At 41.4% G+C, this 26,434-nt stretch overlaps 1 protein-coding gene across 3 annotated transcripts in view; it reads right to left on the bottom strand.

Moving 5' to 3' along the window:
- Positions 1 to 588: 588 nt before the first annotated feature.
- The window catches only part of znf385a (zinc finger protein 385A), an 82,477-nt gene continuing 56,631 nt past the window's right edge, over positions 589 to 26,434 (bottom strand). For all 3 annotated transcript variants that reach the window (XM_054777112.1, XM_054777133.1, XM_054777122.1), the window contains 5 exons: positions 22,761 to 22,938; positions 8,760 to 9,062; positions 4,541 to 4,725; positions 3,912 to 4,004; positions 589 to 3,671 (listed from right to left, as the gene is read on the bottom strand). In XM_054777112.1, the coding sequence (XP_054633087.1) occupies positions 3,423 to 3,671; positions 3,912 to 4,004; positions 4,541 to 4,725; positions 8,760 to 9,062; positions 22,761 to 22,938 (1,008 nt within the window). In that variant the 3' untranslated portion in view covers positions 589 to 3,422. The remainder of the gene's footprint in view (positions 3,672 to 3,911; positions 4,005 to 4,540; positions 4,726 to 8,759; positions 9,063 to 22,760; positions 22,939 to 26,434) is intronic.

Genomic DNA, 26,434 nt, shown 5'->3' with positions numbered 1-26,434 from the left:
GTATTGTACATAACACATAATGCTGCATTGCTTCAGTGTGAATTTGAATAAACTCCAACGTTGTATTGTATTTTACAACTGCAATGTTTTAATGGAAGCTTAGGTTAGCTTCAGTGTATATAGAGATCGTTTCACTGTGTGAAACACACAACAGTCAGATAAGTTAGAAAGGAATTGCATACACAAGCATTTTCAACAACTGTACAGCAGAGGGCGCTAAAGTCAAACAACTGTCTGACCCACACACGGCTATTCCCAAATGTGCTTCATGAATTCCATTGCAGATGAATTGATGGATGGCAGATTTCTCCTTTTTTCTTCTTTTTGAAATTGCTTAGTACCTTTACGCATGTTGATTTGAGATGAAAGAGTTGGCAAGCATTTATGAACTCAACTTTTTTTTTTTCCCCCGCCGTGAGCCTGAAAATGGGGGTGCGGTTAATACACGGGTGCGGTTTATACACCGTGATTTACGGTAACTATTTATTCACTCTTCACGCTCTGTAATCCTCCCCGGACGGACGGACAGACAGACAGACAGAAACCATATTGATAATTACAAATCAAATGAAAATTCTCCACTTATAATTTGATTAATGATTTATTGACAGTTACTTTTCTCCAACATGATGTCTCTTGATACCAATATTATTGACCATAAAGTTTATTTTTCATTTTTAAATTACATTTATAATCATGATTTACTCACATACACATGTATTGTTCATTCTCCTATTGCAATAAACAAGAATAGCCAGAATGAGCCAGGTATTGCTACAGTTCACTATACAAACTCTTTGTCCGTCTGACAATGAAATTCAAAAATAACTTTATTGGCAAGACAAAAGTTAGATCATAGCCTCTCGTCTCACTCTGTGCTGCAGGAGAGACTGAGGGCACAATAAGGCTAAGGCTAGTAGCCTAAACACAGCTAACATGTAACACCTGCTCCAAAAATAAGAACTGAATATTTCCTCCCATTTGTGAATAATGATAATGAAGTGATGATGAGTGCTTCAAATATCTTGTTACTACTTGACAGACAGACCAGATTGCAGTACACTGGATGAAGTTCTAAGGTTAGCTTTTCCAGTACTGTATTAGGCCACTTTGTAACTCCAGGTGGCGACGACATGGGGAGCGCACATTAGAGCACACATTAGAACACATATGTTACACACACCAACAGGAAGGAGAGCACAGACCCTGGAATAGTTCCTCACTCGTAAAATAACTCAACAACAAGATTTCCGCTCTGCAACAAAAAAAAGAGCACAATGGTGGACACAAGGACACAACAAGGCCAGCATCTTCTGCATCTTCTGGAAGTAATGGCATTGATAATGGTCCTCACACAACTAACTACATGAGTCTTTAACTTTTGTCTCTCGATGCCTGGTGTTGTACCCTGTTCCCAAAGCAGAGATAACCCAAGCAAAAAAAAAAAAAAGGCCCTTTAATATGAAGGGTCGACCCCTGAAAACAAATTTCACCTTTTTCTCTTTCTCAGTCCACCCTAAGGATGGAAGAACCGAAAAGTCTGTCTGCTGGCTGCCAGTTTACATGTATGACTCCAGACAACATGTCACAATGATAACAATACAAAAATGCTCATTGCATTGCAATATTCAGACAAAAGGTAAGACATTAGAGCTCATTGCTTCCCAATGAAAGGGCACAGTGTACATCTCCATAGCTCAGTTGCGGGCTCGGTCATGACTCCTATCTGAGTCTGTAGGTCATCCACAATGTGGATCGCCACTCTCCTCTCATATTCATGCCAAAGTCAAACCAAACAGCCCAAAGCAAACAAAGTGCAGTCTTTGTGAAAGAAAACAAGTCATGGTACATTTTATGGCTTTCATTTTGTAAGAGAAGATGTTGAGTTGGTGCTCTCCCAGTGGACGCCACTGGGGTTCAACTCAATCATTGTTCCATTAATGTATTTGGCGTTCAACTATTTTTCCTACTACTTTCTTTCGAGAGCTAGATTTCCAATATCAATGTGTCCTCTCTTCTATGTGAACCTTGAGAGGAAGGTGAGATGAGGAGTGAGAAAATGGAAAAGGACTGGAAAAGATAAACCCTGCTATAAAGAAGTTTGACCCTGCAGGACCTAAATGTGAGGTTGCGTACAGGAACAGCTTGGTTACATAAGCACACACAAGGTGGAACCTCACCACCCACAGTGTGAATCAATGATTGAAGACCTGGGTTCATGTAAGGTGAGTGAGATGTCTTTTTTTTTTTGAAAGCCTGATGTGAACTCTCCCCAAGGTGCAGTATTTGCAGGGATCATGCAGCCAATACAGCAGTTCCAGGACAGTGGAACCTTCAAATTTGTATCATAGGGAGGATAAATAAATATTTTTGGAAATAGAACATAGAAGCAGAAATGGAACTTGGCTGCTTCATACAATATGAGTTATGAAATTCATTAGATACTTTAAATAGCATATAGTCAAAAGCGCTGGGCAAATGGCTAGTTTGAAAATGACCGGATGAGGTTGTACATACAGTATTCACTGCTCTTAAAACATGTTTTGTTTACGACTTCTGAACCAATCATGCTGCATATCAATGACTTATACAGTATACAAGCTCAACATGTCATCTACGAAGTCAACCAGCATCATATGAACACTGATGGTTCTACTGTATGTCCCAAACGACTCTTTTTTTTGGCCTTGGTGAGGCTGTCCTCTCTGCTGTTACTAGGTTGGCAGATATGCCCAGTGGAAATGTTTTGGTCGCTACAATCTATTTTAAAACACAGATTTGTCCAAGCCTGTGTGTCTTTCTGCATGCTTCCCCAAAGTCAAGCCATCCAATGACTCGTGCTAACTCTCTTCTCACCTCACTTTCTCAGGTCACCTGCTTGGTGGCAGATATTACTCACATTAGAGAAGAGTTGTGGGTCATATGCAGTGCTTCAAAACCACCACTAGTACATGTGGTGGCCACAAAGCTACACTACCGACGAAACGTCATCGTCTTTGTTTTTTGAAGTGCATAGGATGAGAAGAGCACATTTATTTTTTATGGTGGCAGAAGAATAATGATATGGCCAAGATACGTGTGGATTTGATGGTGTGCATGTGTGTTTTCTGTAGCTAATATGGCAACCATGATAGGCTGGGCCACAGTGACAGGATGTACAAGGGTGTTCAATGGATAATGATTATCTGTCCTCTGCCCATTCCATCGGCAGGTCCCTCACAAGTCTCTGAAATGAAGGAAGAGTTTCAGGTAAAGGGAAATATGAGAGCCTTAAAGTTGTACTTCTTGCCATTGACCCCCCCTCCCAGTAAATATTTAAATAAGTTTGGATCAGTTGCTGTCTGTGGATCATGTTTGTATCTTCACAGTGTGCTTTTGGAGTGGCTGATCCCAACCAGGCCCAAGTCAGAAGGTGTGATGTATCAGTAAGGGGAAAAGAGGATGGGTCCGTGGGTGGTGCGGATGGGCCCAGGGGCGGGTCTCAGGATGGCGTGACTGAGAGGCGGTCCTTGCAGTAGATGGTGGTGGGGGTGTGGCGCAGCAGCCGCCGCACGGAGAGCCAGCGGGTTCGTGGAAGCGGCAGCAGCCATTGCTGCGGCAACAGCCAAGGGACTGGGCAGCAGTCCTGCCCCCAAAGCTTTGGTGAGATCCTTGGAGAAGTTCAGAGAAGACTAAACAGCACAAGAGGACAAGAGAGAAAAGAGGATAAAATTATAAATTCTGGGGTGTAAACACATAATCTTCTTTTTGATTCTTCTTGACTGATATGTTTACAATTAAACCTATTTAACATCAAGACAAAAAAAGAATGTCTTGCTTGCAGAGATTAGCACTGTCAAGTCGATTTTTGCATCTACAAATTTGCTGACTGCATCAGAGGAAGAACAAGACTCAGAAGCTTGAAAGGTTACCGTCAGATCAGCTCCCCTGTGTTTCTTGTGCCGGCTGAGGAGGGGATTTGGTTTGCCTGCCATGCCGTCCCGGTGCCTTCGACTTGATATGTGCTGAAACAAATCCGACAAACCTCACATTACTTTGATTATTATGGCGCACTAAACGATGAGCAATCACTATTGGAAGAACCACAACTGCAATTGTTCTCTCAAATGACTGACATCATCATCTGAAGACTAATACAAATGTCAAACACCATATGGATATACTAAGTTTTAGTTCGGATATAAGCGTTGGGCTGGAACTGTTTGGGGAAAATCTTTTTCTTTTCCAGCCTGACTGTGTCCCAGTGCACATAAAATATCAATAGTGGCATGTTTGGATGTGTTTGGTGTGGAAGAACTCAATTCAGATGAATCAGAACAGAGGCTGTGAGTCAGCAGACCCCTTGTCATGTCCAGTGTCAGTGACCTCTTACCTCACAAATATTCTTCTGCATAAATGGAGAAAAATTCACACAGATACTGTACACCACTATGGTCTCCCATTTTAACTTCCTCTAGGTATGTAATGCCCAGACTTGCTAATACATTTGTCCACATAATGTATATATTTTTGAAGCCTATTCCTAACTTTGTCCACATACCTGTTTGAGCTGGAGTTCAGAATTGACCCGCACATTGCAGATCTCACAGTGGAAGGTTCTTTCCTGAGTGTTTGGGTCCACCGGCCCGCATCCCTGTTCCCCACTAGGCTTGGGGCCAAGGCGTGGATATGCCTTGATGGGGCCCAGCCCGCTTCGTGCTTCCAAGATGGTTTTGTGTTTGGTACCTGCACATACACACATACCGGGGTCAGTAATACCATTGTCTGTTTCTAGATCATGTGCAGTTTTTAATACCAGACAGAACCCTGTTTGTTTCACTCAGTTTGCATGCATGAATACGAATATATGGACACCCTTGACAACGTTGTATACACTCCTGATCAGAAAAATGGAAATAATTTACATTTTGCACAGTTGGCTCTTAAGGAGGTTCTAAGTAGAGCTTCAAAATGCAAGAAGAAGAAATGTGAGCGAGACAAAAAAGAATTTTGAGCAAGCAATTTATTACAAACAGCTGTTAAACTGAAATAAGCTGTTCATCAGCTGATCAACAGTTGTAGTTTCCAGGAAGCTAGTGAGAATGTTGCTCCAGGTGGTGAAGGTGGCTTCACGGAACGAATCCACTGTCTGGAACAGATGTCCATTTTTGTAAACTTCCCTTGCCATCCATCCCCAAATGTTCTCAATTGGATATAGATCAGGCAAATATGCAGGATGGTGCAAAGGAGTGATGTTATTCCTCTGGAAGAAGTCCTTTGTTAGGCAGGCATTGTGAACTGCAGCGTTGTAGTCTTGAGAAACCCAGTCATTACCACACAGACGAGGGCCTTCAGTCATGAGGGATGCCTCTTGTAACATCTCTACACAGCCAGCTGCTGTTTCCTGCCCCAACTGAAGCTCCATTGTTTCATTGAAGGAAAAAGCACCCCAGATCATGATGACGCCCCCTCCACTGTGCCGGGTAGAAAACATCTCAGGTGCGATATCCTTGTCATGCCAGTAACGTTGGAAGCCTTCAGGACTGTCAGGGTTACATTTTTTCTCATTAGAGAATAAAATTTCTTCCACCTTTCAATGTCCCATGTTTGGTGCTTCTGTGCAAATTCCAAACCGGCAAGTTTCTGGTGTTGAAAGAGACGAGGCCTTTGAAGACGCTTTTCTTCTTAAAAGCCTTCCCTCGCAGATGTCTGATTGATTAGATCGCTCTCGGCACCAGTAACAACCTTCATTTGGGCAGAGGATCGTCCCGTGTCTTGACGAACAGCCAATTGGATCATCGCCTCGGATTTTGCCTTTTAAAGTCTGTCGTCTTAAACTTTTGATCACTATTTCTATTATTATACTATTTCACCTTAATGGTTGCAAAAAATTGCTCGTTGAAAATTTTTTTGTCTCACTCCCATTTGTTCTTGTTGCATTTTGAACCTCTACTTAGAACATCCTTAAGATCCAACAATGCAAATGTAAATTCTTGTAACTTTTCAACTGGTCTTTTTTAATCATTAATGTAAATGAAATGTCCAGAGGGGACATGGAGAAAAAACAAATTGACGGGTAAAAAAAACAAAACCAAAAAAAAGACGCAATAACTTTTGCGAGATCTCATACCAACATCGGATGCTTTCACGTGTGTGCACTGCTTGCCCTATAAGTAAGCAATCATATCAGAAACTCACCATTTGGGTTTAACAGCTGATAACGGCCACTGAATGTGAGAAATGGTGTTGTTACTGTAACAATTTAAGAGCATGACTTCCTGTTTGTGATGTATGGCGCAGGTAACTTCATATAGTTTTGCGAGAAAACGCAAAACTTTTGCGAGCTCTCGTAATTTGTATTTTTACCCATACTTTTTTTTCTCTATGTCCTCTTGGGGTCTCCGTAGACTTGCAAGTCAATTGATGACATAAAGTACTCCAACAGCTCCACTAGAGGTCGCCAATCACACAGCTGTGCAGCAGTTGAGCCACAGCAGATGAACTCAATATTCTCTTTCATGTTATTATTATTACAATAGTCGATTGATATTCAATTGGGGGTTGAGGGGAGGAAGTTCACTGTACTCACTGAGCCAAATGTGTCCCACATGTGCCTGCATAAGTGAGATTACAGTACTGAACCCATAAAACTGCATTGCATCAGAAGACATCAGCACATCAGATAAATGCTTAAAAGGTGAGTGCTACATATTAGCGGCATTTTCTATCTAACCAATCCTGGTGCTAAAAACACAGTGTGGTGTTCTAGCATGTTGTTGACAAACTGTTTGTGTCAAAGTGTGTTGGCGTTGATCATTACATGTGTCATGTTGACATCATACTCCCCCAATCAACACCTTACATCCGTGCTATGCCCCCTGTTCTTGAAGGAAAGCCATTGGCTCAGACTTCACTCGCCCAAAAGGCTTTGAACAGAGTTAAGGTTACAGAATGATGGAGGGTTGGGTTGGAGGGGGTTTCTGAGGCACGGAGGCTGTGAGGAGGAGGAGGAAGGCTGCATGACTGCTTTCCCTCAAGGACAGAAATGCTCTCTCGGGGTGTCTCTTTTCAGCTATCTTCTATTTTGATCAGAAAATGGATCTCAAGGTGGATTTATTGTCTTTTTAAGGTTGACTCCGGCGTGTAAACCAATGCACACAAACACAGACGAAGCACATTTCGGTAAATCCAAACTTAGCCAATGTGTTGACAGCAAACCTTTGCGTAAATCTTTAACAGCATATCACACACTTCCTTTCCTGTCTCTCTCGTTTCTCTTCTGTGCTTACTCTTTATGCCTTCACACGGTTATTTTTAGATCGTAGCTGCTAACATGCACAGTTTTGTTTTGGGGAATGAACAAGAGTCATGGATTCCAGAACATTTAGACTGTTCTTTGTCATCCATGGGGGGCTAGACTTAATGATTTAATATAATTTTTAGAGGTCCATACTATTATTATCCTTAAATGTACATATGACAATGATAAATTGTCCATAGGTATGAATGTGAGTGTGAATGGTTGTTTGTCTATACCAGGGGTCACCAACGTGGTGCCCGCGGGCACCAGGTAGCCCCCCACGACCACATGAGGTGCCCGCGAGCCTGCTTTTCATTCAGGTTTTCAGTTAATAATGAAAGAACAGTAGAAAGAAATGCATTCTGAAATACAAAATGTGAGTTGTGGACACCAGCATTTTGTTAATGTTCTGGTAAAACAAGCATATTCGCTTTGTTTGGGTTTAAAATAAGCTCTGAAAATCAATGTTACAAAAATGAGTACCTCTCGGCCATTTTTATTTTGTAAAAGTAGCTCTCACAAGGAAAAACGTTGGTGACCCCTGGTCTATACTGTATGTGCCCTGTATGCGACCAGTCCAGGGTGTACCCCGCCTCTCGCCCAAAGTCAGCTCCAGCATACCGCGACCCTAGTGAGGATAAGCGGCATAGAAGATGGATGGAATTTTTACATTTTTTTTTAACTGTTAAATATAAAGAGAAGTTAAACCGTGGATAATACCACTCAATAAAAGCAAAATAAAGCAAAACTAATTACTCTAACACTAAGAACTTGAATTGAACAACACATTGAAAAACAATGTAAAGCTACAGTAGTTCCCCTCCTAGTTATTGTTTTGCTATGTAAGAATGATGTGAAAAAGGTAATTAAAATAAGAAAACGAGTCGTGACCTCTGACTTTTAAAGAGCACATGTGGACTGTATGGAAATACCTGTCATACACACCTATGTGCAGAGCTGTGACAGAACAAACACAGGAGTGGTAATAGCCACATTTAACTGACACAAACTGTTCCCTCAAAATAAGGTCAAAGAGAGGGCATGAATGATTAAAGCTGGCACAGGCTGAGAAGGGGAAGTTTTGTAGCACTGAGACAAGCTCATTGCTTTTCTTCCACAAAAATTAAAGTTGTTTGTGCAAGCAATTTCAAGTGGAAGGTCTTAAGCTACGGAAAGTAAGCTGCATGCAGCTGGTTACGAGACTATGAATGCTTGAGAGGGGACAACACACTATGTGTGTTGAATATTTTTCATTATATATTTCATTTTTGAGAGGGTAACATGGTATGGGGAGCCTGTGTGTTAGCAGATACCGAAGTCTGAGTTTCACAGACGTAGCATCTTGCTGCCAAACAGATGAGCTTTCTGGTGATCAATATTCCTTCCTTGGTCACCCTGAGATTTGAAGCATTAATCTAATCAGGTTCCTGTACAGTGACAGACTTTTGTGCATGTACAGCATGAATGCTTGATCTATCACCTTTGTTGTGAGCTTCCAGTTGTGACAAGGAATTGACTGCCACCTTGCACAAGGAGCAGTAAAGCAGCTTCTTTGCTTTGTCCTCCTCTGTTTCTGGGCTTGGTGGACTGCCGGTGGCCAACTGCTCTGAGTTGGGGAGGCTGCAGCTTGGTGAGGAGGAAGAAGTGGAGCTAATGGGAGGTGTGGAAGTGGGCAAGACGGGGCATACAGAGGGGGAGTCCATGGGTGGGGTAGGTGGGGTGATCAGAGGGGCCAGAGGTCCCGGCGCCAGCTGGGGCCCATTTAACAGTGATAGTGTTTCTTCTGCAGAGACACAAATAGAAAGAAACATTAAAATACAGTAAGTAGAATGTTCATAAGTCAGTAAAGGGAAAAAGGCAACATCAAAATGTCTGACTGTGGCTTTAAAGGGATAGTTCGGATTTTCAGCAGTGTACAGTGGTGCATCAACAGTGACTTCCCCCCCACTTCGTCCCTTTCGCCACGTCCTGGTCGGCTTTCGGTATTGAAAACCAACGAATTGGTGGGGTCACTCTAGTAAAGCGTTTTGCTTCTCAAAACAATATGCATTCAAAAGAGTTATACATTTGCGTCACAAAACCGTTTTCCACAAAAAAGTCAGACCTCACAATCACGCTGCGTTATTTTCTGTCCGTTGGTACCACTGCGAGGTGCCGCCAGCTGTCAACTGTTGCACACATTTCCATCACCTGCTTCACAGTGTTCACTGCCGGGATAGTGAAAGTAAACATGTCTGACTACGAAAGAAGTGATGGCGACATTCCTTTTAGCACAAAACCGAAGCGATACCTATATGAACAGGAATACACGGATGCCGAACTACGTCAGATGGAGTTCTAACGGGCAGAGAGTGTGTTGGACCCACAGCTGTAGATGTGAGTAGACTATAACTATAGTCACTTATTTCCATGTTATTTTGACTCATTTCCAAATGACACAGGACATCCATGTCCATTTTTTTTTTACAAACTCACATACAGCTAACATACAGTATATATTGTAACTGGAAGCAAACTCATAGAAACTTGGGGACTATCCACACTTCCACTTAGCTGACTGTAATAATAACAACAGTCATCATATAATGTTATGTTATGTAGCGGTTTCACTGGTAATGTGACATTTGGTGATTTGCTGCACACAAAGTTATGAGCTGATCCTTGATAGCCTGTCGTGAGTATAATACTGTTAGCCTGTAAACAAGGCGCTAATATGAGCCATCTGATTAGCTAGTATAGCTAGTTCTTACCTGGGGTGCTGGAATAGCTGTAGTCTTCAAAACATGTTTCATACTGGTCACTTTGGTCCACACTTTACAGTAAATATGGCAAGAAGCCAAAGTTGTCTAATAGCAATGTCCATGACAGGAAAAGATTGGGATATATTGGGTGATTCAGACACATTCTGCTGTTACAGCCCCAATAATCCCCAATAATTACAAGTCTGCATCATTTTTGTATATTTTCTTTTTGTTACAATACCACTCTAGCCTAGCCCTCATTTTAACTCTCTCGCGGTGCAGTGATCGTCATCCGCACATGTAAACACTGTGGAACGCATACGCAGGCGGCAGCGCACAGCGATACGAACGGAGAGAAAATAACGGCCATCAATTGTGAGGTCGGACTTTTTCGTGGAAAACTTTTGTGATGCAAATCTATTACCGTACTCTTTTGAATGCATATTGTTTTGAGAAGCAAAACGCTTTACTAAAATGACCCCACCAATTAGCCGGAACTACTTTCTTCAACACCGAAAACCGACCAGAACTCGGCTCACGGGACGAAGTGGGGGGGAAGTCACTGTTGATGCACCACACCGCTGATGGGGATGCCATCCAACTTTATGTGGAAAAATGTGCTTTAATGTGTTTAAATGTAGTGAAGCGAGTGTCAGGAGAAACCGCATTTCTAACTATAACTATGTGGAGATCACAAAAACAGCATAAAGCACTTGCAGGTGGATGTAAAATATTTGTTATTTCCGACTGCACATGCCAAAGGTGATGAAAATAGTTTCTTTTAATTCGAGTTTGACAACATAACGACAATCGCGTGGGGATGGATTTTAGGTGAATCAAGGCTTTTTAAAAAAAAGTGCTTGTATTTGACTGAAGTATTTATTTGAGGTAGAAAGCCAATCTGCAGCTTGTGCTTGCTTGGCTTCATTCTCACACAGCTGTTGCTCTTGGCTGTGTTGAAGCTATGGCATGGCATGGCACACACTTTGACACAGGGCAAAGCAGGAAGTGCAAAGAAAATATAATGAAGTGAGACATCCGTTGACTCAGTTTTTCCCCCTCTCCGTACTTCACATTTCTTCTTGTGTTTTCTGTGGACGTTTAATCAAATAACCTGTGTAAACATACAGATGTATACATACACACACACATATGTTTCTCATCAACTTACGCCATGCCTGTGTTATTCACCCTGAGTGTGTCTGAATAAAACGCCCTAAATTTGGGTGAGCTACTCACTCCCCGACCCCCAATGGAAGCAATGCCAAATGCAGCGCCATGGTAAACACCCTGACTAGATTATGGCATTAAAAAGATATTATGAGACATCTGTGTCAAGAAAGCAGTTCGTGATTTAAAGTGGTGAATTGCTTTTTTCAAGATTCCAACATGCTCTGTCATGACACCGAAACCACAGGGCAGTGATGTATTTGTGTTCTGTGAGATCATTTTGGAGTTATGTAAAAGAAAACTACATGTACACATTCATGACATCACATCTGATGAACATGCCATAGTGAGGGCTTTCCATCCCACTATTATCCAACATCCCAATCTTCTCTCTTTCCATACAGGTTTGTAGGTTTCCAGCTTTAGAGCTGCTGGCTGAAGTGTGTTGTCAAACAGATGTTCTCTTGGAGAGAGGTAATTTCGCAGTCTGTTTTGGTAGAAACAGAACCCTCTCATTTGCCTTATTCATGGCAAATATGTGCTGGCTGCTTGCAGAGCTCAACAGCCAGTGCACTGCCTGTGAGTCAATAAAGGTAAATATATAAACTAAAATAATAAACTAAATTCATATACTGTCTGCATGCACACACCCAAATCCTGAATCCATGAAATGTTATTGTAATGGAAGTCGGGAGGAATACAAATGACAAAGGAGAACCGTGCTATAACAAACCATCACATCCGGTCGAGCCCATACTGTAGCAGAATGTCATCAAGGTCAACTAGAGGCCAGACTCTTCTCGGCAACACTCACAAAGTCCTTTTGTATCATTGTTATCTGTTGTGATTGTTACGCGGTAGATAATCTCAGGATTTGCCATAATTGTGTTTGCTTAAAATGAGATTCTGTCTGTCAGTGAGTGTTCTCTAGAAAGCACATGTGTACTATGGCTCTAATTAAAGACTGACAAGTGACCTTCCTAATAGTCGGCCTCAACTCCAAACAGAAGAAAAATTCACTGAAGGGGGGAGGTCAACAAAGGGAGTTAACACAGTCCAGATGCTTTATACTCCCCTGGTGTGTCGGCATTCACTTAATCTACTCCAGGAAATTAAAGTTATGTATCATATGCGGTCTGTTTGTTGGTAAAGTCATGGTATTTTAAAGCAGCCATTTAGTTTGAACCCAAAGAATTTTCATTGTTTGCTGAGAGTCAACGTTGAGCCGGATGCCTCAAGTGTAACACTATCTGTCATAGCTTCTTGGAAATGCAAAAACATGGGGATTATCAAATTATAGAGTGGAAGGCTATACACCACAAGCATATACTAATGTTTAGTACTGGGCGCAGAAAGTTTGCTGTATTGTAGAGAAGAGGCTATCTGGAAGAACTATAAAACTTTTTTAAATGTTACATTATTGTATGTCATGCTGTATAATCTCAAATGATGTTTGCCATACAAACTCAGTGTCATGCTTTCGGCAATTGCCTTTGGCAATTTCGTTGTATACTCTGAAATGACTACAGTAAACAGGCATATCTTTTTCTCTTCTATTTTAAAATGCAATGTATGTTTAAATGTATAATATAATACAAATAAAGTTTGCACAAGCACATTATACAGCATACGAGCTCATCCACCAATAGTTTTATACAGTAGACCACTTAATTCTGAATGATTTATGAGCTTCGAAACCAAATGCTAGGCTTGTGAGAGATGATCCTCATTCATAATGCAGTTGGTACCTTTTACCCCTGTTTGGCCTACGTGCGAACTCTGACTCACACACGTAAACCTGGAAATTTTATATATATATTTTCCATCCTTTTTAGATTGTTTCTGTTAGAAATGAAGAATTAGTGAAGTGTGTCTGTGGTAATTTGATCCATATATAGTGCCCTATATTTTCCCCGTTAACGGAATCTCGGCTGGAATCGCGGAATTGGTCAATAAAAACGGAATCTACTGCGGAAATTGACCGCACATTCATAGTGGCATGTCCTCATGAACATTAACCAGCCCCAACCGGAAACATTGCCGAAAAACAAGTATGCGAAAAACTTTGAAACTCTTAGTTGTTACCAAGTGTGAGCGTGAGCTCATATACAGCAATAGGTTAGCAATAGGGTTAGCTTAGTTTGAATGTATGAGCTGTGCTGTAGTGCTTGTTAATGTAACCGAGTGTTTTAGATGGTCACTGACTTCGTGCAAGTTCTGTGTGAGATAAGGACGACAGCCACGGCTGCAAGAGGCACTCAGCTGGCTAGCTCACTTAGCAACAGTCAAAACACATTTTCAACACACACCACACTTCTGGCCTTTAAAATAAGAAGGGCGCACATCCTTTCTAATAGTGGTAATAAGATAAGGGTGTCAAAGAATAGCTTACGTTAATAAAGCTTTTACAATTGCATCTGCAACTATGTCTTCTTTAACCACATATATATGATATGTTTGTTTGTTGAGGATTTTGTAGCAATGAAAAGTTAGAAATGTTTTTCAAAGCTACATCCATTTCTGAAATACTGGGCAAAATTGTCCAATGATGTATTGCATCGATAAATGTAAGGATTTTTGCATTTATTTAACAGTCATTTTATTCACTGACACAAACAAATACACAATCTATGGTGATAAAATAAGTGTAAAAAGGAAAAAAAAACTGAATTTAGGAAAAAATAAAACCGAATTTGGGAAAAAATAAAACTAAAAAAATAAAACTTTCAAATTTCATAGAGCCCTACATATACCCACAAGCATTAAAAACATCAACTCTGTGTCACTTAATACTGCAGTCTATGGCTATGCCATTGTCATGCAACCCTAGCTCTCACATGAAAGTCATCTGTTTAATTGACCTTGGGTGTGTGCATGCTTGTGAGGTTGAGTGTCTAGATTAAAGGGAGCAACAATAACAAGGGCCTTCATTAGAGTGGGTGTATCAGACAGCAGAGGGATAAAGATGGTAGGAGTGGGTGAAGTCAAGTTTACCTCCCTTCAGCTGCCTCTCCATCACTCGCGGGCTGAGCCAAACCCTGAGCTCATCATGCCAATTCACTCAAAGCAAAACATTTCCATTTGTGGGTAGTCCCTGACCAGAAGCCCTGCTCTGATAGGTCTCCAGTAGCATGCCTTCAGGGCACTTTGATAAAACCTGTTAATGTTTTACCCTCCAAAATGGGTGAAACGTATTTTGTCATACAAATATCTGCTGGATCAGCTGTTGGCAACCTTTAGCGTGAAAAGAGCCATTTTGCCTTCTCTTCCAGAAAAGAAAAAATAGTCTGGAGACGCAAAACATTACACACTGTATCTGTTACAACAACAGCATTCAATAAACAGAAGTGCAATGTGCATGTGTAGACTTACTTTGAAAACATTTAAACACTGAACTATGTAGGCCTTTTGAGTCATTCCCGTATTTGTGTAAAATTTAAACAAGATGTAGCCAACTTTCTCTATACACTAGGTCCCCAACTAACCAACACAATTGGTTCCAGACGACCGTTTGCAAGTCGATTTGTTCGTAAGTCCAACAAAAGGTAATATTACCACTTATATAGGTGCTACATGTACGTGTATACATATACAGTATATGTGTATGTATGTAAATATGAGTTTGGATGCAGTAGTAATATTAAACGAGGATAATTAATGAAAAAAAACTGATATAAACTGATATAATAATACATAATGATAAATGTTATTTACCTTTGAAGAGGAGTGGTCGAGCATACGTCGTTGTGGTGGAAGAGGAGGAGGAGTTATTGAAAAAAGGACAAATGGTCGTCGTCGTTAGACTCTTCTAAAAGAGGTAGTGTTCTGTGGGTGGTGTAGAATTAAGCAGGCCTATTAACTCTTCATAAACTTGAATCACACGCTCTGTCCGGGTTGCTACAATTTAGCTTTGCATTTCTCCTTTACACTCTCTCCCCACCTTCTTCCTCTACCTGTTGGTCCCATGAGCAGTGTCACAGTGCCCTCTATTGGTCAAGCATGTAGCAGTACAAATATGGAGTTACTACAAGGCAAAATAAATGAAAATATAGACCAGTCAGCTTGCGTTCGTATCTCCGAATGTTCGCAAGTCGGATGTTCGTAAGTTGGAGACCTAGTGTATCTGTGTATCAGTGCTGTGCGCAATATCGTTTACGCTGAATTAATGTCATCAGTTTGCCTACTGGTGATGTTTGTTGCCATTGTATTGGTTCGGCCCTTGACCATCTTAGCAGAGAGAGGCATTTCTTTCATTTTCTGAATAACTTTGTGTTTATTTTTTTAATTCAGATAATAGATATTTTTATGTACGATGTTATCATGTATTCTCCATCTGTAAATAGCTCTCCCTCCTCATAATCTCAGGTGCAGCCAGTGCCATACCGCTATCTGCTGTAGTTGAGTTTGGAGCGTTCATCCACATATTGAAAGTATGTTTGCGCTGCTCAACCTTCCGTAGACGTTCCGAAATTGCTGTCTTGCGCCATCAGTTGGACTTTTTAGAAAAAGCTGAGTGCTTGTTTAGAAAATGTCTTTCAACTTGATATTTTCTGTTGTTTGCTGTTTTGTCGCCACATATCATGTACACGAGTAAACCAGCACCATTGGCAATGAAGGAATATATCCATTCTGAATTCAACTCTTTATTTTTTTTTACATTTTTCTTCTAAGGGACATATTCATTGTTATGGATAGTTTACGAGGGTGGCACACTCAACAAGACGTTTTTTTCGTGTCTTACTGCACACACTGGCGCATCTCCCTCTTCCCTTGCTCATCCAATCAGTAGTCAGAACGCAGTGTAGATGCATTCACAGACTTGCGGTGAGTGGGAGCTCTTTTGGAAAAGGAGGCTGGAGGTTGCCTACCCCTGTGCTAGATATACAGTAGTATAGTATATGTATAGCATACATTGACTACAAAATATGCTTCTCACAACATCATGTTGAGATGAGAGTGACTCAGTATAGTGCAGACTTCTGCCACTGTTGAACTGTTGAATGCTTCTACTAACAAACAAAAATGAAACAAATGATGCACTTGTTTGTTTAGTTTGTCTGGCCAGTTTGTCTGTGTCAGTGTGCAGACTACATTTTGGTTCGGTGAGAATAATGCAAGATGTTTGGCTGAAGCCCCGTTCTCAACCCACCGTACTTGCAAGTGCGCGCTGTCAACTTGCAAAAATGTGGGCAAAATTTGGGGATCTGTATGTGGGGAACATGGATTTGGGAGCACGCAGACACGCCGTAGCACTTTTAGTGCAAGGGGAACTTTCGCTGCATCGGGCTACGGATTCACCCCGAGTATGGGTGACACACGTGCCCTCCAATGAGTGCCGATGAGTGGATAACTCACTGACTCCGTGAGTCCAGTAAATTTTTCCCACAGTCACTTTCTCTACAGACAGCGCACTGAGCACATGCGTGCTGCACACGTGATAAGTGCGTCATCCGTGCTTACTCCGCACTTCCCCAGTATGCACGTGCTCTGCACTTACAACTCACCTTGTGTGCACTGTTTTCTGCAGTATATCTAAAAACCAAGCTGACGGACGAGTGCCAACATTTCGTCTCAAAGATGCCGAAGATGCCGAAGCGGCAGTGGCAGTGGATACGGCCAGAGAGGCCCAAAAGAAACGGGCCGCAGAAGAAGAGAGGGCCAGGGAGGAAGAGGAGACGAGGAGCGAAGAAGAGTCAGATTGTGACGCCATATAGTCTGATCAACCGGAGGGTGCTGCTGGTGGATCGGAGAGGGGGTCACATGAAGAATGGTCGGTGCCCCTGTTGCCTCTCCCTCTCCCATATCAATGCAAGTAATGCGACACTGGGCGGAAAAACTCACGTTCATCGCAATTGCACACACTTACTGGACAACATGCGAGTGAGTAAGGACACCGTACGTGAGCAGCACGTATAAGTACGATTGTTGTAAGCACATACAACTCACTTACCACGTGCGCAACATACGACGCAGGCGTGCGGCCAGGCGTGGCGTGCGGGCCACGTACTTACACATTGTGCAACCGTGCGAGTGACGTGCGTTGACGTGCACCCTTCCTAGTCTTGCCACGCCCTCCGCACGTTTTCAGAAAAACGTGGCGCCCGCGGCCTCCCCAAAAAATGTGCAGACTAAAAACACGCACTGTGGGTTGTGACCAGGGCTTTAGGCAGACTGGACTCCACTGTAAGTAAGAAAGGAAGTCAGGAAAATGACATTGAAAGTTAAATAGGTTGTTTAGATTTAGACACAAACTAACTTGCTCAAAAACAATCCGACCGCAATAATTGTACCTCTTCATTCAGACCGGTTCTACCACACATGCACTCATTCTAGCATGTTTATATGTGTGCCATCATTTCATAATGCAACACTGTATTACAACATTTCTTACATATTTGGAGTTGTTCTGTTGATTTTTACTGTGCAAGTGGTGGACACTATTTTTAATAAGGAGGAAGGGTTGCATTAAATATATGACACGTCCATGTTGAGCACCATGCATGTGCTTGTACTTGAGCAATCATATATCGGGCTTTGACTTTGAGTATTATTCTGAGTCGTTAAGTGTATTTCTATTATGCAATATGCATGTGCTTGTGCATGAGCAATCATGCAAGGCACAGGCACATTTTTCCAAGCATGCTGGGGACGCTACTCAAATGAAGCAGACTTTGGTTGCCAAGTGTGCCCAAGCCCAGTACAAATTTCCTATTGTCAGTTCCCTACTAAATTAGAGTCCTGCACTGACATTGCCCAGTGGGACAGAACCACACAGAAAATACATACAAGTATATTCACATGCAACAAATAGCCAAACCAGGAAAACACAAGGTCCAGGGTCACGAGAAATAGATTCTTTCACATGTTTCTGCTTTGTGATGCCAATAATAGCAGGCTTGTTTTGGCTCACATTGCTGGAATCCTCACTAATGGCAATCTCAAATCCCTCTGAGAGATGGAGAGTAACCTAGACAGACCTCTTACTATTCTGGGATCAGTTACACTGCGATCTTCACTTGTAAAGTGGTGTTGTGATGAAAACAGAGAAAAGAGTCAAATACAGTTTAACATCTGTGCGCTGGAATGATGCAACATTTTGGTCTTGATCAGACATGAGTGGAATCATGTGATTCGGCATGTTTGTCATGTGCCCTCCACTCACTAAGGTAGAAATATCTGGTAAACGTTCAACCACTTGTTAAAAGTGGTTGAATGCAAAACATGGCCTGTCTATTCACTGCCTGCTGTTTAATCCAAGGGCAAAGTGGGGACACTGAGGGAATGGAAACTCCTGCATGGAGAAAAGAGCAGGGAGGAGACAACAGCTTCTAAGTTAAAGCTAGAAATACAGAGATGAGCTGAGCTGAGCTGATGGATGAAGTGATTCTGAGAAAATAAATACAACTGGATGAGTGGAGCAGCTAAAGAAAGAGCTTGGATTGTGCCTCGTTAGTCTTTCCAACTATTGCTAATTCCTCATCTTCTCCAGCTGCGCCACTTCATTTTTCTCAATCAGCCTCAGCACTTTAAATCGCCACAAAACATGTTCTGTTATTTTGACTTTGAGACACTCTCACGATTCCCAGTAACTGCTGGTGCAAAAGCACAAACAATCATGCACTCTACTCCTTGGAAAAAGACCAAGAGAATGTCACGCTGCTCACTTTTAGAACTTCTTTACATTTAACAGATGTATAAAATAGTTGAGGTTGGACTTGATTAAAACAATATATTATTTCTGGCAAAAACATCAACGTAAAATAACATGCCATCTACAGTATGTTCATTGCTATTGTTAAAAATAAAAGAAAATAAGAGCTATATTCCAACACAATGTGGCTGATTTTATTGTCTCGGCATCATGTTTTGATCATTTCCAGCTTAAATATTTATCACAAAATAGTCTGCACAATTGTACCACTCTTTTCTTCACTTTCATCAAAAACAGGGTTCAACTAGGAATCCATTTCAGTTCCTTAAGATACGAACTACAATAATGTCCCCACATAGAACAAATTATTACACTCCAGGGTAACTATTGTGTATTTTCCAGGACCAAAACGGTACTGGTATGTTCCCAAGCTGCCAAGTGTACAAAAACAGAACCTTTAAGGCAGGGGTCACCAACGTGGTCCCCGCGGGCACCAGGTAGCCCCCCACGACCACATGAGGTGCCCGCAAGCCTGCTTTTCATTCAGGTTTTCAGTTAATAATGAAAGAACAGTAGAAAGAAATGCATTCTGAAATACAAAATGTGAGTTGTGGACACCAGCATTTTGTTAATGTTCTGGTAAAACAAGCATATTCGCTTTGTTTGGGTTTAAAATAAGCTCTGAAAATAAATGTTACAAAAATGAGTAGCTCTTGGCCATTTTCATTTTGTAAAAGTAGCTCTCACAAGGAAAAACGTTGGTGACCCCTGCTTTAAGGGTACACACTGAAGACTTAAGCCCATTTGATGTGTGAAAGAAATTGGGCCCTATGAAATCCGTTTTATTTTTTCCCAAATTTCTTTTTTTTTTTCAAAATTCCGCTTTTTCCGCTATATCTTTTAGAATTCAGTTTTTTTACCTTTAACACTTATTTTTCCGAACAGAGAGGGTGTGGTTTTTGGGTTAGTGAATAAAATGCAAAAATTCAGTTAAATGCAAAAATTCTTACATTTATTGACGCAATACATCATTGGACATTTTCGCCCAGGAATACGGAAGCGGATGAAAAGCTTGGTTAACTTTTTAAATGGGATTTCAGCCTCTTTAAACATTTCTACAAAACAGAACAGAACTTGCACAACATCAGCGGGCATTGGAAAACGCTCGCTTACATTAACGAGACAACACAATGTAAACACACTCATACAGCCTGGGTCGCACACACATAGCCGCATGCTCTGCTAAACTACAGTAACCCAGCTAGGTTCAATTAATGCTACATAAAAGAGGAGTTTCAAAGTTTTTGTCGCAAAATTTTGCCGGTGTTTCAGGTCGCCGTATTAACATGTTTACTTTGGGGGGGGGGTTAGTGTTTGTGATGACATTCCGCCTCAATTGAGCGATCCTGTACTATAATCATAGACCGTAAATTGATCTAAACATCTTTATTTCTCTAAACCGTAAAAAGGACGGGCCATTAATCGGAAGCAATCAACAACTGGACAGACGTTTTTTTTTCAGAAAATTTAAAACTAATATATAACGTCTTCTTTTTTAACTTGAATGATGATTTTATTGCATGAGAAAGTGTGAAAAGTGTGTCTTTGACAGATATTTACTAATAAGCATATTGCACAACATAGCACAACAGAAGAATCAATGTTGTAAGATTGAAAAGGCACAAACTGCTCTGCCAGCATTAATACTAGGGATGAGTCGCGTACTCGTTATAAACGAGCACGAAAAGAAAAGAGTACATCTCTTCGTTATCCATAATCGTGATGAAAGAAAATCCTTATAGCCTGTATTCACTCTTCACGATCTGTGATTGGCCAGTCACACACAGCGACAACCGCTCCCGAGACAGACTGTGCAGGCTGGAGCTGATCGGTGCCTCATTAACGTACATGGTGCAGCTGGAAAGTTGAAAACGGCTTGTGTGGCGTTGCCCACTCTCTCCACTTTATTAGGTTTTTCCTCAACTCGCCTCTATTTCGGTTTGTATCTAAAGTTACTTGGTAAACTTGTTTCGTAAAGTACACGACAAGACAGCACCGTGCAGGCTTGTGTTGCGTCACTCAGCAACGTACGCTGTGCATTTCACAAGACAGCCGTATACGGCTCGAGTGTCTCTGTTTTGTTTTTTTTTTCGTCTGCTTGCTTATAAATTGGCTGGTGATATAAAGTCAGTTGGAAAACTTTGCTTGTAGCATTGAACTCGGTGCTTTTGAGAAAAATACAGTGACCAAGGCTAACAGATTATTTCCCCTCTTTGCCATCAGTAGATGTTTGCATGAATCATCAACTTCACACAGATCGTTAAAAAAATAATGAAATAGTAAAGTCTTACAGATCACTTACACACATACACAGTACACATATAGCTGAATAATAAACAATAAACATAGCAACTTCTCATCAATCCATGTCAATTTCAGACTTAAAATAATTTACCGCTTTAAGCACCGCCCATTTCCGGTCAGACCACGCCCACTTACGGTCGACACCTCGCCCACTCCGAGTACAGATACGGATACAGACAATTTAGATGGGTGAACAGATACAGACACAGATAGCGGTATACTCGCTCATCCCTAGTTAATACCACTGAAGCGCATGAAGAGGTAAGTAAAGCTGCTGAATTCTGACCACTTATGGTACTTCACATGTAGCTACTACCATCCTGTGAAGCTAAAGGGACTGTATGCAGCAAGTCCCCTAGCTGCCTAGACGGCGCCAACATTCGAGCATACTGCAACCATTATATCCCGCCATCTTCCTGCTTTGAGTACGTAAGCTACAGTCAACGTAACGTATGTTTGTTGTCAGCTAAGTTTAGTTAGCTATCACTGAATGTACAGTGGAACCTGGGTTAGCGTCGTCCGCAGTTAGCATCCTTCCTGGTTAGCACGTTTAACATCGGATAACATCGGAAATTTATGCCACAATTTTGCCTCGGCTTTTGTGCATACTCCAGTTAGTTTTTGGGGGGGTTTTTTCCACAAAATGTCCTTCCTTGTTAGCATCCTATTAGCTAGCTTACAAAATGGCAACCGGAACCAGAAGTTACATCACCCGTCTATGATGTCATCAGCGGTTGACACTCAAAAATGTTAACACAAAACACGTTTTGTTAACACAAAACACGTTTTTTTTAGTTTTGCAATTATAGTTTTACACGCATAAAACAATTCTAAATGCATAAAAATGACAAATGAAAGGGATAAATGAACATTTAAGGTTACTTATACCTTTACTGAAGACGTGACTGTTCCCAAAGACACGATGTGGCAGCGAGATCAATCACTACCACTTTCTTGTTTCAGTCACGTCAGGAATCACATTTTCAAGACAATTCATGGTAAAAGTGACCTTAAATGTATCTTTATCCCTTTGATTCATCATTTATATGTATTTATGTGCATTTGCGTTTTCTGCATGTAAAACTGTAATTGTAAAACTATAAAAACGTGCTTTACGTTAACATTTTGGGACATTTCTTAACATTTTTTATGGGAAAATTTGATTTTGTTTGATTTTTCCGTTTCGGTTAGAGCCTTCTGAAACAAATTAGTGACACTAACCAAGGTTCCACTGTAACAACAACATGACAACAGCCGATTGCCTCCACGAGACTGCTCGTGTGTGTCTTTGTGAATACCAGCCAGCCATAATCAATTTTTTTAAACCACCATTGATAACATACGCTAGCCAGTGGTGTTTTTTGTTTGAAAAAAATTAATCTTGATCCAGCTGCACACAGTTCCAATCAAATTACAGTACATCAGGACTTTTATTTTTTACCCAGCACTAATTAGTAGAGACCAAGTGAACCAAGCACCCGGCAACTAGGAGGAGCTCATTGAATAGAGGCATGCATTGGAGCATTTGTGATCCCATTTTTTTCTGCACTCTCACCTTGTTTACAGGACTCACTATCAGTGGCATTGCCCAGGGCTCCAGGAGGAGATGGGGAGGCGGTGGGGGTCACAGTATGTGAGGGCTTATCCCCATCTTGACAGCGACTCTTGGAGGTCTCAATGCCTTTGACTCTCCTGGCATGGCGGTTTCCTTTGTAATGGGCTTCTGCTTGGCTCTGTAGATTAACACAGAAAACATGAATGTAGAGTATAAACATCAACAGGACAATGGATGATGTTAATTTAATAATATATTCATTTGCAAAAGTGTAACACTTCACTGCATCAATATTTTGGTAACCCTATTCAGCTTAAAGAGGTCTGTGCAATGTGTGCAACCAATCACAATAATAAAGATATTGTTAAAGTAATAAACTGAGCATTATTATCTCTGTAAAGGCAGAATGCATGTTATTCTATACACACACAGCGTCCCAGTCACAGACGGCACGCTGGTTTACAGTAAAGGGAAGGATGGATCACAAACATGGGACCAAAAACATGCAACAGTGTTCCCTAACGCTGTTCCCCACTCATTGCTTATCCCCAAGTCAGGCTTTCCCAAATAACTGTAAAAATATATAGACTCAGGCAGCTACAATGGTGTGAAAAAGTGCTTGCCCCCTTCCTGATTTCTTATTTTTTTTGCATGTTTGTCACACTTAAAGACACAAAAGACCCCACAATAACATCCAAAGAACTGCAGGCCTCACTTGCCTCAGTTAAGGTCAGTGTTCATGACTCCACCATAAGAAAGACACTGGGCAAAAACGGCCTGCATGGCAGAGTTACAAGGCGAAAATTGCTGAACAAAAGGAACATTAAGGCTCATCTCAATTTTGCCAGAAAACATCTTAATGATCACCAGGACCTTTGAGAAAATACTCTGTGGTCTGACGAGACAAAAGGTGAACTTTTTGGAAGGTGTGTGTCCCATTGCATCTAGCGTAAAAGTAACGCTGCATTTTAAGAACAAGAACATCATACTAACAATAAAATATGGTGGTGGTAGTGGCTTCAGGACCCGGAAGACTTGCTGTGATGAATGGAACCATGAATTCTGTTGTCTACCAAAAAACACTGAAGGAGAATGCCCGGCCGTCTGTTTGTGACCTCAAGCTGAAACCAACTTGTGTTCTGCAGCAGGACAATGATCCAAAACACACCAGCAAGTCCACCGCTGAATGGCTGAAGAAAAACAAAATGAAGACTTTGGAGAGTGTTAGTCAAAGTCCTGACCTGAATCCTTTTGAGATGCTGTGGCATGACCTTAAAAATGCGCTTCATGCTGGAAAACCCTCCAATGTGGCTGAATTACAACAATTCTGCAAAGATGAGTGGGCCGGAATTCCTCCACAGAGGTGTAAAGAGACTCATTGCAAGTTATTGCCGACACTTGGTTGCAGTTGTTGCTGCTAAGGGTGGCCCAACCAGTTATTAGGTTTAGAGGGCAATCACTTTTTCACAGGGCCATGTAGGTTTGGATTTTTTCCCCTTAATAATAGAAAGTTTCATTTCAAAACTGCATTTTGTGTTCAGTTGTGCTGTCATTGATTAATATTTCAATTTGTTAGATGATATGAAACATTTAAGTGTGACAAACATGCAAATAAATAAGAAATCAGCAAGGGGGCAAACACTTTTTCACACCACTGTATATTTGTTAGTGAATCATCCATTCACTTGCAATGACCAAATCTAAACAGTTACTGGCTCCAGCCAATCATTAGCAAATATACCGAGAAATGATGCCAATGGCATTTGAACTATGGGTCACCATGATGGTGCGGTACTGGTACATTCATACACTAAACCCTGGCCCTGTCCCACATTATCAATGAGTTGCTGGCTTTTGTGAGTGCTTATGAGAAAAAGGTACAGCTAACTGTATCAGATCACAGCCTTGCATACTTGCTTGTGGTGTGATAACCATCTAAGAATATAACATCCACCCAGCAAGGACATTAAATCAAAATGCTTCTCTGAAAAGATGAAACCAGGATATAAAATTTGAGTGGGGATGATTCCATAGAAAGTTAAGATCATCCTACATTACAGCAAAGATAGAAACTTGCTTAGATTTATTGCAGCAGCTAATGTCTTTTTGAAATGCACGCCACTCGCAAATGTGTTTGCAAAGAGAGTAAACAGGCGACGTGAATCATTCATCAGGAGGGTGCCTGGATATCAGGGGATTTTTTTGTGTATCTGCACAGAGGCATGTGAAGCTGGCACAACATGGCCAATGAGATGTAAGGTTGCTATACTGAGCTGTCGCCAGCAGTCTATAGTATTTTGGCCATGTGATAAAAGCACACACATATTGTGATAGCTGACCCACAGGTGGATACAGGGCATTTGCACATCTCTATCTGCCACCTGTTCGTTTTATCTTCATATTCCCACTATCATGGTTTTAGTGTCCCCGCAGCCACATTATAAATGCAGCCACATTATGATGTGCACTTAAATCAGCTGCCAGCTATCTCCAAAATTATGTTGAGTGAGCAGATGTGCAATGTCACGTGCCGCACTGGGGAAATAAAACTGCATCAAGGGGCAACTCATGAAGATGATTTTTAAGTGGCTGGATTACAGTCAGAGCCCCCCTGGGATCTTGATGGGCGGCTGACAGCTGCCACAAGTGCTTGGAGAATTTTAGTGACACTTAGGCCATCGCACTGATCACAGGCTTAGAGGAGGGATAGACCAGTTTGGCGAAGGGGGTCATTGGTGGTTGGGCCCACTCGTGTTTTTTTTGCTGGTATGACAAGCATAAGCTGGCACTGTACACCAAAGGCAGTGGCGTCTTTTTCTTGTATAGCACCATGACAAAGTCCGCTCCCTCTGTAACTGTACCCCGGTAAAGGAGTTTTGAGAAGGGGCCTTCAGATCAAGGTGGAAAGATCCATGCATGGAAAGATGTGTGGAAAGTGTGACTGCTTGCAGGAGAAGTGACATCTCAGATGAAGGCTGTTATGAGGGGAAATATAAAGGTACATGGCAGTGCATGGTGAGGTGGCCATAAAGGCTTTCTTAAGCGCTCCTACTGAGCCAAAGGGATCAACTGCTTGGCAGCTGACAGACAGTGGGAGGGCCCACTCAGAATAAAAGGCTTCTATACTGGGACCTACCAAAAATGGAAAGTGACACAAAGATCAAGACTTAGGAATCGTTTGCGCAAGACCCTTTAAAAAGTAAAATCAGTTGTTTGGCAGATTGTTTTGGAGTGTTTTGGACACTGCATATGCCAAAACAAAGAGTTTGACAATGTTGGCGTTAGTACATAAAACTTTTCAAAAACACAAATAAACCCAGTGGTGTGCAGTCATGGCCAGTAAAGCCTTATCTACTGGCTTAACCCCTATCAGAAGCACTAACCTACATTTACAACTTAATAGTATTTGTTCAATTAAATTGTACTGATTTACTCCCAGCAGTCTATTATCTTTACTGTGTTGCGTGTCACTTGGCTGCACTGCCTCCAGTACATGCAATGCGATAGCAATGGGGCTGTTTTTTAATTTTTTTTTTTTTAAACCAAACAGATAACAGATTCGCCTCCACTACGTGTGAAACTTGTGCCATGGAGGGCAGAGACACTGCAGATTTTCTCTCCAACCAGTTTCTCCAGCAGGTGATTTAATTGATAAGCTCCTTCTTTCAAATTGA

Source organism: Dunckerocampus dactyliophorus, chromosome 1, assembly GCF_027744805.1.
Source record: "Dunckerocampus dactyliophorus isolate RoL2022-P2 chromosome 1, RoL_Ddac_1.1, whole genome shotgun sequence".
NCBI classification, from domain to species: domain Eukaryota; kingdom Metazoa; phylum Chordata; class Actinopteri; order Syngnathiformes; family Syngnathidae; genus Dunckerocampus; species Dunckerocampus dactyliophorus.
The sequence above is the reverse complement of the archived record's forward strand: the minus strand, read 5'-3'. Positions and strand labels throughout refer to the sequence as shown.